This window comes from Thunnus thynnus, chromosome 17 (genome assembly GCF_963924715.1).
Source record: "Thunnus thynnus chromosome 17, fThuThy2.1, whole genome shotgun sequence".
Lineage (NCBI taxonomy): Eukaryota > Metazoa > Chordata > Actinopteri > Scombriformes > Scombridae > Thunnus > Thunnus thynnus.
The window spans coordinates 6650496-6662983 of record NC_089533.1 but is presented as its reverse complement, the minus strand read 5'-3'; the positions used below and the strand labels follow the sequence as shown (position 1 = coordinate 6662983).

The 12488-nt window shown below is 41.1% G+C and overlaps 1 protein-coding gene across 2 annotated transcripts in view; it reads right to left on the bottom strand.

Moving 5' to 3' along the window:
* Positions 1-312: 312 nt before the first annotated feature.
* Positions 313-12488, bottom strand: part of spop (speckle type BTB/POZ protein) — a 92261-nt gene continuing 80085 nt past the window's right edge. For both annotated transcript variants that reach the window (XM_067616524.1, XM_067616525.1), the window contains exons 8-11: positions 10663-10718; positions 5610-5732; positions 3983-4125; positions 313-840 (exon numbers count right to left, since the gene is read on the bottom strand). In XM_067616524.1, the coding sequence (XP_067472625.1) occupies positions 696-840; positions 3983-4125; positions 5610-5732; positions 10663-10718 (467 nt within the window). In that variant the 3' untranslated portion in view covers positions 313-695. The remainder of the gene's footprint in view (positions 841-3982; positions 4126-5609; positions 5733-10662; positions 10719-12488) is intronic.

Genomic DNA, 12488 nt, shown 5'->3' with positions numbered 1-12488 from the left:
ATCTTCTTTTTATTAAAACCAAAATATATATTCTTCTGCTCTTCAAGAGAATTGCTTGTGCTCTACAAAAAAAACCCAACAAACACTTTGTACAAACACTGTTTAAACCATCAACAACGGGAGCAAAAGTCTTTCTAATCACGTTCCAGTTGGTTGATCCTCTTCACTTGTTTTTTTGTTTTTTTTTTATAAGGACGGTTTGGATTTTAACACATATAGGACATTGTACTGTACAAGAAAAGATTGTTTTAAAAACAATATGCCATAAAACTATATTTACAAGGACTCAGCGCTGACTTTTCGCTTTCAAGCCAGAAGATCAGTTCTCCGTGTGGCGGACTAGCAGAATAAGATTCTGGCTTTTCAATATCATAGATGAAGGATATATAAAATACGCAAGGCTTTGAGCTTGCAATCCATAAATATCCAGGTTCAGATCTTATAGAATTCCCCCCATTCCCACCTGCAGAGATGCGTAGTACCTCTTCTGTGGCTCCAGTCCTGTAAATCTCTCTTTATTCCCAGCTGAGTTGTGGGTCTGGATCTCCCCAAACCAATATCTAGCCAAGTTGTGGGTTTCAGTCTTGGGCGTCTCTGGGTGGAGCGAGAGGAGGGCTGGGAGGGAGGAGCAGTGTGAGGTTGCCGGTGTGCGGGAGGACACAGCAAGGTTAGGACATAAGAGTCTCTCCGGACCACTAGGACTGTTTGAGGCGTTTTCTCGGGGGACCCAGGAAGGGGCACTGAGCTGAGGCCAGGGAGTGATAGGCCTCTGCGACCAGATGGGGGTGAGAGTTCACCATGGACTTCCAGCCTGATGTCTCCATCACATCAGCTGCGTGACTGAGAGAAAAGAGGGAAAAAGTTTTCAAATAGAAAATAAACAGACCAGCAAATGAAAATAAACGCAACAAATTAATGAATCAGTTTCTCCAAAGTTTGGGATTGTAAATAAAAATCAACATTCAAAGATCATAAATGTCATATCATATCATACTCTTTAGAGCACTGGTCTCCATGTGTTTTGGCTGGTGACCCTTTAAAACCAAACAACCTCTCATCCTATCACATGAGAGTACAAAAACTGATGTTCCCTTTAGAGCTGCAAAGATTGGTCAATTAATCAATTAGTTGATGGACAGAAAATCAATCACCAACTATTTTTATTATTGATAAATATTTTCAAGTCATTTTTAAAGAAAAAAGCTTCTTGAATGTGATATTTTCTGATACTAAACTGAATGTCTCTGGGTTGTGGACTGTTGATCTGCATAAAACAAGACATTTGAGGACGTCGTCTTGGACTTTGGGAAGCAGTGATTGACATCTTTCAAAATTTTCAGACATTTTATTGACCACACAAATAATCAAAAATCGTCTGAGTCCAGAAAACTCTCCAGCATTTCACACAATTTTGAGAAAAGTCAGAAAAATAAATATAATAGGAAATTATATATAAATATAATTGTAGTAGAAATAAGTATAACTGAACTTCACTTTAACAGTTAAAGCTATAGTAACTGATTAATTTGGTAATTAAGATTATTCAAATGATCTTATAAAACATGAAGCATAATAAGGTTTAACTATCCAATAACATGTAAAGTTGTTAAAAATGCTTCATGTCAAGCAGCTACAACAGTAGAATACTGTATGCTCAATATATAAAGATAATACTTTTGTACTTTTGGTTGGTTAAATTTGTAGTACTCATTGTATTATGTTTACATTGTGTTATTTCTCTACTTAAATAAACTGAATCCTGAATGAACAGTAAACACAGGCCTGGTTAATGTGAAGAAACTAGACTCATAAATTACTGTTTCCTAATTTATCATTCATTTTTTTGTTTTTCATTTAAAATTACAAAAAGGGAAATCCCTACAGTCTTAAACAGAATGTTTAGTTGTTGTTGTTTTTTTTATTCAACATATTTTGAAGCTCTTGGATTGTGTGTGGGAGTGTGACTCACAAGCTTCGGCGCTGAAAGCCAGTAAGCCAAAATAAAAGTTGGATAAATCTCGTAATTCCAAGTAATTGCTTGATTAGTTGAGTGACTTGTGGTCATCATCATCTCCCACAGATGTGAGCTCACACCAGCAGACCCTGTGTGTGTGTGTGTGTGTGTGTGTGTGTGTGTGTGTGTGTGTCACCCTCCTGACGCCCTCAGGGTGCTCGGCTGCACTATCACGCACACCGCTGTGTTGGCCTTTAATGACATTTTTCATGTTTTAATATGTGTACATAAACAACAGCATATGTGTGTGTGTGTCTTCCCTTGGCACACACGAACTTGGCAAAGTGTGTGTGTGTGGTCAAATGCTTGTCCACACAGCAGCTCCAGACCACCGGCTGACCTTTGACCCTATTCTCTGCGGAGGAAGTGAACCCCTGCTTACAGTAATGGCCGGTGCGCTGAGGCTGAGGCAACAGGTCAGCGAAAGGGCACGAAGAGAGCAGCCGCGGCAGGAGAGGAAGGAGAGGAAGGATGAACCGAGGGAGAGGAGAGGAGAGAGACAGCAGCAGTGGTGACAAAAAACAACAACAACAACAACAAAAAAAAAACCAGGGAGGTGAGGGAGAGTAATGAAAGTCCGCAGAGAGAGACAGGAGGGGACAGAGGGAGGGGAGAGGAGCGGTGATGTGAAGGTAAATTAAAAAGAGGCCAAACTATGACCTCCAGTCAGCAGTAATCACAAGGCAAACCGCCACTATTATCAACAACAAAACTACTTTCAGAAAAGCACTATTTTTTTTTTTTTTTGCTGCCTTAACAGACCCCTAGCTTCATATTACCGGCGTCACTTTTACACTACTTACTGTGATTTATTTTAGGAATTTACTGGGGCCTAAAGAGTCATGTTAGGCTAAAAAAAAAAAAAAAAAAAAGTGTGTACACTCTATTTCTATAAACAAAGTGGATAAAGAGAGTTTGGCTGGCTTTACTCTCTGCTACATCCCTGGAGAGGATGAATAAATGAGAGAGGAAGGATAAAGAGGACTCCTATTGTCTCAACTAAACGTCTGTAAACTGCTTGTAGAAGACCGGTCTGGAAAAAGGTTGAGGTGCTACTGGGGGGGGAAAGAGGGGGGGGTTATTGGTTCCTCGGTGTCTTCTGTTTTCTATATTCGTCCTCTAAATTGATTTTTGTTTTGTTGCTCTTGTTGCTGTCGATTGTGTCCGCGGGAGGAGGGTTGACGCTGGCCAGGAGTCCCCCGTGGCCAATTTTCCCAACCACCACAACAACGCTGTCGCAAAACTAATTAAACTGTCATAACGCCCATAACCACAATTAATGACTGGGATTAGGGGCTGAAATCTGCATTACTGAACACCTTTAGGCACACATGAGCTCTTAAGCACAGAACAGGAGAAGGGAGGAGAGAAAAAGGGGGGGGGGGGGGGGGGGGGAAGGGGAGAGGGGAGTGAACGGAGGAGGGATCGCATGTGGGAACAAGGCCGAGGGGATGGAGCGACGCTGTAAAGAGAGAACAGAGGAGCGAACAAAAGGATGGAGAATGTGCCGAGAGACGGAGGATTCAGAAAACAGCGGGAAGGTGTTGAGCAATTTAGGGAGTGACTGAAAGAAAGCTTTTTTGTTTCAACCGGGCATTCAAATACCGGATAAATCACCTTTCCATGCTACATAAATAGCAGTCATTGATGCTAAAAGGCCCCATCTTACTTAAACAGGCTGCCTGCAACGTGATTAACATCAGCAGCTGAGGTTTATTGCTAAATGGCCCAATATGATACGGCAGCAAAATGGTCTGATCTGGGGATTAAATTCAATTTCCTCAGGAGACAAAAATTGCTCCCACTGAAAATTAATGACTTCCTTTGACAAAAAGCAAAGTGTACGTGTGTGTGTGTGTGTGTGTGTGTGTGTGTGAGTGTAAAACAGAGAAGAAGAAAAAATATGTTTGCTTAAGTGTGGATGTAGTTCTCAAGACGGATGATGTCAGTCGCGGCCGTGTAACTCACTAGTTGATGAAGTCCACGGCCTGCGTTTTGAGCTGGTCGGCGCTGTGCAGGTCGGCGAGGATGAGGATCTCTGCGGCGTTCTCCGCGGACAGACTCGTGCACAGAGCGTCCTCGCACATCACCTTCAGCTTCTCCAGAGCGTACTGGCGATGACGGAGAGACAAAAGAGGAGGGGTGAGGGGGGGAAGAAGCAGCAGGTAAACTAAATTACTTAAACGACGCTGCCACCAGCAACTTATGTTGCGCCGTGTAATGATACGGAAAACACAGAATTACTCGACCGCAGCGGCAGAAAGGCTTAGACTGAATAAGAGGAAAAAAATGGCAGAGAGAAGGAGCGCTGACAGTTATGCAGACTCAGGGAAAGTGATGATGGGAAAGGGGATCACTTGAGAGGTAAAAAAATAATTTCCACTGTGTGTTTGATTGCAAAATTGCTCGGGAACAATAATCACTCATACTTAGAGACACACTTCAGGATGAGTTGTAGAGGTTCAGGAGAGTCTACAAGAGATTTTGTGTCACCACAAATCTTAATTTAGTGGGTTATTAACCGACGCTAATGATGTAAAGGAGTTGATTCCAACTCACACAGAATAAGACTTGTGTTTCCCTGTTTGACACGTCTGTCACAGGTAGCAACAGAGTGCAAAAAAAAAAAAATGCTTTCTGCCACTGAACTTTTATCTCACATTCTTCTTATTGTCAGCAAATCTCATGTGCAGAGCCAAGCCAAAGTATTGTGTGTGTGTGTGTATCCAAAGCCGGATATATCTCATTCTTCTGTGCTGTAGACATCCGTTGTTGCCCAAAAACTGTTTAAAACATGTCAATGAGCCACACTGCTGCACTGGGTGACATGTTCCTTTGCAACAAAGTTAGTTAGTTTGTTTAGAAATGTCTCCAAAGACTAATAACAGCGATCACATTTTCACCCTCCAGAGAGTAGTTCTGTGTACGGCAGCAGCCACTGCACATGTGCACATCGCTAGCTTGTTATGCTACATAACACAACCTCTTTATTTCCTACTAGTCAAACCCTTTAAAAGAGAAAACACTAATGTGGAGCTGCGGGAGGATATAAGTAATGTGAGGAAATATATTTCTCCCCAGAGACAAGCTGACAACATTAAAGGGAAACTCCACCAGTTTTCCACATGAAGTTCAGTGTAGTCGTTAGAAGAAGCACCACACAGCCTGTGAAAACAGTTGTATACTAGCTTCTAATCTTCTGACAAGGTTATTGCTGTAAACATTATAAAAACGTCATACTTAATAGGTAAATTATTGTGTGATTCAGTGGTTAAACAGTATACTGGACCTGTTGTGAGCCATTAAAAGTGAAAAAAATGATACTATTAAAACAAGGACATGCAATAAGCTCCCCCCCCCCCCAAAAAAAGAGAAAAGCAAACGTGGTTCTGGATGAATAGACAGGAAATGTTGAGTATACAGGGTATTTGGTACAAACAATTAGGATTCATTGGTAATGTGGGCACATTGGTTGCGGAACATTTGGCATTTCTTAGGTTTTATGGACACATTATCATGCATACGGGCTCGTACGTAATTGTACACAGTAACAGGTGCACACACACACACACACACACACACACACTCTCTGTACCTTGTCAGCTGCAGCCAGCAGGTCATCAGCCATCTTGTCCAGGTTGGGGGCCTTGCCTGTGTAGATGAAGCACATCATCTCTTTGAAGACATCTGGCTCCACGTCATTTATCTCTACACGGTTCTGAACGGGAGGAGAGGACAGGAGAGGAGAATATACACACGGGATGTTTAACGGAATAAAAAGGCAAGAAAAGATAAAGACAGGTGCTTTGACAATCCTTTTAAAAACGCACGCACAGCGGCGGAGCGTTCTTTATTTCATGTGAATATTCTAAAAACCTGAATTAAACTCATTCACCTTGTTTAGCAAACACACAGGGAAAGTCAGCCATTCAGTGATAAAAAAAAAAAACAAGAGCCACATAAGGAAAAAAAAAAGAGCCTTCTGAAAAGTCAGAACACGTTTCAGCAAAACTCAAAACTACACTCTAGTACATTTATTTAATTCTTTTCAGCCGCTTCCTGAGAATTAATCCTGAGCATTCATTCCTTGACAGAGCCTGCAGCCAGCGAAGTAGGCTTTATCGCTCGCCGGCACAGTGACGGTAACCTGAACCTTTTTCCTCCGCACTGAGAGGTAGAACAAAGCAGTAAACCAATTATAACAGTGCTTTATCGTCACCACGGTGACCAGCGGCGTTTTAGCGGGGTCAGGCTGGGTGTACCAACAGCTTAGTGCGTTTGTGTCAACTCTGACCACTCAACGGCAACATAAACACACACAGCAAAAAATAATGGATAGATGGAGCCTGAAAGCAGCCGGCACACACACGGTTCGCAACGGTGGCCTTTTACTGGAATACAGATAAACACACAAAGGCATGTAAGCACACATACGGCTTAAACAGGTAAAATAAACAACGTGAATCCTCTACTCGCTCCGTTACGCACACTGAATCTGCATGTACATTTTATTTCTAAATTAGCCTCAGACTCTAATATAACAGAATAAGAGTAATAACATTCCTCCTCACGGCTTGTTTGTTTGTTTGTTTGTCGGCATATAGAAGATGAAAACTTTTTTTTTTTTTTTTAACAGCAAAGTGTGTTGGAGTGTTAATGATATAAAAGATGGAAAATAGCACCATATAACCATGTTGGAAGTCACGTGAGAAAAACTAACAGGACTTCCCTCTGTATTACAGAGGCGGGTCTCCCTAAAAACTTTGTATTTCACCTGGATGGATGTGGTTTTGCAGGACGTAGCGGTGAGTGCACGCTTCTGCAAGCTCCGTGAACGTCTCAGCCCGAGCTCTGAATGCTTATTCATGAGTTTTCAATGATGGAGGGTGAGTTCAGTTAGTTTTGTACAAATAATGTGGGTTACTACTTTTAATTTGCACTATCCAGTCATGCTAATATTAGAATGTCATAACATGTGCCTCGTATTATGTGCTATGAAAATATTGGCTGAAATTTACTGACAATAGAAGAAGGTAAGTGAGGGGTGTGTTTGGTCTGTTGACCTGCACTTAACTTTAATTGTAGTCTACTTTATTTGCTGACCTGCGTGCACCTTTGTAAGAATGCAGTACAAAAAATCCTGAATTATTTTGGTTTGATGAAAGAGAGAAGTTGGACTGAGTGGCAAAGTATGAGCGAGTTTTATTCCTAGAGTTTGGAAAATTAAACAAACTAGACTGAATAATACATGCATAAAATATGAGATCAGTTTATTTGATGCATGTCAAGTATGAAGGCATACAGAATATACTGTATGTATGAATAGATAGTCTGCTTTGTAAAGCCTGTTTGGGCAGCTATTGATGCAAGATACTACACTGACATCAGAGTACAGACCCTAATCTGAGTAGATACATATTGTTGGACATAACTTAGTCCATCTAAACGTCAATATATTCTATGTAGTTGTACATATTTTCCAGTATATTATGATGGTCAGATAAAAGTCATTTGAAAACCTGCAGGGAAGTCTAATCGCAGCTGCAGTCAAGCCAGCAGTACAAGGAGCAAAGATCTAAGTGTATCTTCATAAATCAATGATCACAAAAAAATAAAAATCATCTCTGTTTGAAGTTACAATTATGTGTGATGTCTCCTGTAGGTTTAATCTCAGGATTAAGGCAAAGATTAGGCTAATAAACAACTTTTTAGCTTATCCGAAAACTGACGAGCCGACCCAATGTGAGCTGATGAGGACACGCTGTGTGACGGAGGATGTTAAGGCACCGCCCCCCCTGGGTGAAATACCAAGTTTTTAGGGAATCCATCGCAAAGGCAAGCCTTCAACGGTGTCTCATAAACAGACGACCCTCCTGTAGTTACAGTGTCTGAAGCTCTCCTCTATTCACAGAGCAGTCCTCTATTAGAGTGGTTCTTTATGAGCTCATTTGTCTCTCCTCTATAGAGTGCTGCAGAGGAGTGTTAACCCATCTATCTGTTTTCTCTGAATCGTATGGGGACGTGGCCCACCATCTCTCCCTCTTTATGATGAAGACGCCCACTTAAACAGCAATTAAGATGCATTTCCTGGCTCTGTGCTTTATAATTTCCCCATTCGAACCGCGCAGGCATCAATATTCCACTGACATGATGGCTAAATCACCAAGGTTCAATCTCACCACCTCCTATCAGATGTACACAGCTCACCGTGGCTCCCTGCGTCACACACACACACGGAAACATACAAACACCACAAAGGACGCATAAAGAAAAGCAATGAACCACATACTGCATGCATACAAGTATAAATTGCTCTAAATATGAACTTATTCGGGTCATCTCTACAAGTTTAAGAGAGCTTTGTACAAAACCATTTTTAATTCTACAGTACTTGACACAAAGGTTTGCAGATATAACAACCTGAAATCAGTATATGAGTAAATGAACAAGGTTACTGTCTGCAAAAACGAGGTCGTCTAATAATGATGTTTCTCTTCACATTCTGTCTAAACACAAACATTTTTAGCTCAGTGGTTACTTCGGATGAGGGAAGTAGCCTTAGAGTCCGTCCATTCTTGATTAAAAAATATGTTTTCTCTGTCTACTTTTTATTTTTTAGAGCACGCCTCATGCTAAGCTGACCTCCTAGGAGTATTTTTAGTTTTAGAAGGTCATTAAGCTTTTTGAAATCTGGAATTACAGAGTTGAACTTATTAATGTAAATGTTCCTTATTTCATTGAATGTCTTACATCTCTCTCTCTCTCTTGCGTGCTCCTCAGCTGCCGTGCTTGAAACACAGCATTCACACGTTGTTCGTTGTATTTACTGCTACATTAGTCGGATGTAATGAATGAATGAAAGAGGAGAAATGCAGAGGAGGAAAAGGAAACAGAAACAAAGAGCGTCTGTCTCCACAGTAAATCATCTGCTGAGTGTTTGATGGTTGTTTATTTGTGCTTCAGAACGTGACCGCTGTGAAACAATCAGAAAATAACGTTGTATTTCTGTCATTCTCTCTCTCTGAGAAAGCTTTCCACTGCTGTCGCTCCTCACCAGCTCTGTCTCTCTGTTGCTCGCTCTCAGCTTGCCTGCCGTCTCTCTCTCTCTGTTTTTTCCTCTTTTGTCTTTTTCAAATGAGCCGACAACAAAATCTAACTTTTAACGTTATCAAACGAAGAGAGACGTCCTCCCCTCGTCTCTCTCGTGGCGGGGTTGTACAGCTCTGATCATGACATGCAGTCACAGAGCCCAGAAGAAGCTCCGCCCCCCCCCTGCTGCAGAACAGAGTGGCTCGCTGATCACTTGTTTATTAATATTGATCATGTCGTGTGTCCAAATTGCACCAAATTCAACACTGCACTTCCTCGGGTCCCCAGCAATGCGTCCACAAAGCGTGAGGTAGATCAGATGAATAGTTCTCTAGATATGTGAAGGACAAACATACATGTAAACAGACAGATGGTTGAGGTTGGATGACAGAGATTCCTTCCTTTAGTAGAGAGATTTATTAATTTTGTATCATTATGTGTATGTGGTTCTAGAAATGTGGTGACACAGTTACGACTAATCGATTGACAAAAAATTATTCTGTAACTATTTTGATAATCAAACAATCAGTTTAGTTTTGCTTCATGATAATAAATTGATTATCTATGGGGTTTTGACTGTTAGTCAGACAAAATAAGACTTAAAACTTAAAAAAACTTAATCTTTGACTGTGGGTAGTTATAATGTGCATTTTTAACTATTTTCTGACATCTTTTTAGGCAAAGATAATGAAAATAATCGTCTGTTGCAGCCCTACACGTAGTAACTACTCGCAGGGCCGTACTACTACTATATGCCAACATACAAACCAGCTGGGAATATGCTAATGATAATATGCTAATGCTAGTTTTGCTCTCTGTTTTTTATATACTGGGCTGTTTATTCCCCCCCCTGGCATTTGTTCTCAGGATTACATCATTTGATCTAATAAAGAATTACTGAAGGAACGGAGAAAGATCTCTGAGCTCGCTAGCCAAAGCTTGTTACTTCTGTCTCTAACAGGACGATAAGTTTACAAAGTTTACTCAAAAGACATATTTATAAAAGCAACTACTGCCTAACAACTGTCTGCAAACTATGCCTTCTTTGTGGAGCAATTTGTACTCAGGCAAAGCATGGTTATCTTTCTGCAGACTTTTCAACTCTCAAATATTGATATCTGTATCAGTCTTCAATATCTAGTATGGGGCAGCTCTAGTGTTGAATCTGAAGATAGCCCCAAAAAATGACACTATGGCTGCCAGCAATGCACACGAGTACCCTCCTCCCACCACTATAACATCCCGGCACCAGTGAGATGATTGCACCGAAAGACTGCGCTAATGTTCACCTGCATTGTCTAATTTTCCTACCAACACTTCATGCCTTCATAACGACTTTAAAGACGCTCTATCAAATAAAAATCCTGCACACAGTGGCTTTAAGGAAACCAGATAATAGAGTTGCAGTCAACAAGACATGAAGGAACGCTTGCAAACACACTTGGATGTTTTGAGAGGTGAGCGCTTCCTGACGCAACACAGAGAAAGATTAGAATTTAGACATTCGACTTGCCACCGAGGGGGGGTTTAGTAACAACACAGTCAAGTGCTCGACTCACCTTCTTGCTCTCTTCCATCTCGTGCTCAAACATGGCACTGAACACCGGCGAGCGAGCTGTGACGGAGAGAGAGACAAAAGACACAGAGAGAGAGAGAGAGAGAGAGAGAGAAAGAGAGAGAGAGGAGAGTTTGTTATTGTGTGTAATGTTGATACACAGTGAGGTCTCTGATATCTGTTAACAGCCTGCCACAGGGCCAGAGGAGAGCGTGGAGGTGGATGATTGACAGCGGTGACAGCGGCAGAAGCGTCATGTGGAAAAAAAGTCGACTCCGCGGCTGCTTCCTGCTGACAGACTCGTGACGACTTCTCAGGTGTGTTAAGTCGGTATTTAATGCTGATAGACTGACTTGACTGGAGCTGATTTGATGCATTATGCTTTAATTAAGATCCGTCCTCCATGTTTTCAAACATGGTCACCTGCTGCCACTCAACATAGACTACTCTAATGTGCTTGCATAGAGGACAGTGAAGACTTTCATGCAAAAAAAATACATTTTTTTTTACAAAGAGCAGATATGTTTTAAGTGATTTTCACCCAGTTTGTATGTCCCAGGTCCCAAACATCCAAAAATGTTTGTCTCCCGCTGCAGGAGAACACTGTTCTCAACAGTTTACAAGTCCTCTCTTGAGGCAAGAACAGTTCAGCTTCCATTTACAGAAAAATGGAGACAAAATGCAAAAAGAGCCGAGCGACATGAGCCGAAGTCCTTCAAAGTCAGTAAAAAAAAACGAACAGTTAAATTCAGTGTGAAGGAAGTTGTGTTTTTATAATCCAGTTTTCACCCACATGCAGATATATTCACACTCTAAGTAGACCAAAACAAGTGACTACTAACATACGCCATTGTTTTAAAGGCAAAACATATTTCTTCTTTTATTATCCCGGACATTGACCCCAGCTGGTGAAGTCATCTTTAATCTCCAGCGTTATGTGTCCACATTTCCTGTCAGATCCAACCACAGCGCTCGGGTATTATGACCGTACAGTATATCAAATTACATAAATCAGAACCCACTTCTGTTACTTGGAATTACTGCTGTATGATAATTCAGTACGGTTGAAATTATCGCCCCACATCTCGTCTCTGTAGTTCTGCTTAAGGCGACGAGCGACGCAGTGTATTTCCTCTCTCATCATCCCGGGCGTGACAGCGGTTTGGTTTCGGCACGGGCCGACGCTGAAACCTCACAGATGGATCTCTGAGTCATTCGCCAGCTGGTTGTACAACAGCGGAGGGAGAATGAGTGTCTACAAAGGTTAGCACTTGACCTTTTTTTCCTGTTTTTTTTTTTTTTTACAAAGACTCACATATCAACCGGTGACATCCTCTCTCACTTAGTTTGATTATGCGCTCGCTGCGTAACACTTTTACATTATTGTACACTAATGTATGCTTAATTAACTAGTGATTAAAATTTAACAAATGTTTTAACACATTATTAACTATGTGTCAAAGTCAGTGATATGCTAATTAATTTAAGTACTTAATAGTGAGTTATTAACTGCGGTGCTAGCTACTCGTTTAATTACTCATTTGGAAACACGGTGTCATCCATCAACTCTGCAGAAGCCACAAATACGTTTAAAAAATGAAAATTAGAGTAAAATGTGAGCATGAAAGTGAATTCATGAGTTAACAAATGACATACAGTAGTGGTTATAATGTCAGTAATATCTAAAATTAAAGAAACTAACATTTAGTCTCAGGTTATTCAGTTTTCATGAGTGTGTTTCACATGTTCGTCCAAGGTCTAGGCCAGAGGCAAAATGACAAAAAGCTGAACCTCCGAGTATCCCAACACACTGCACATAAACAGTTTTAA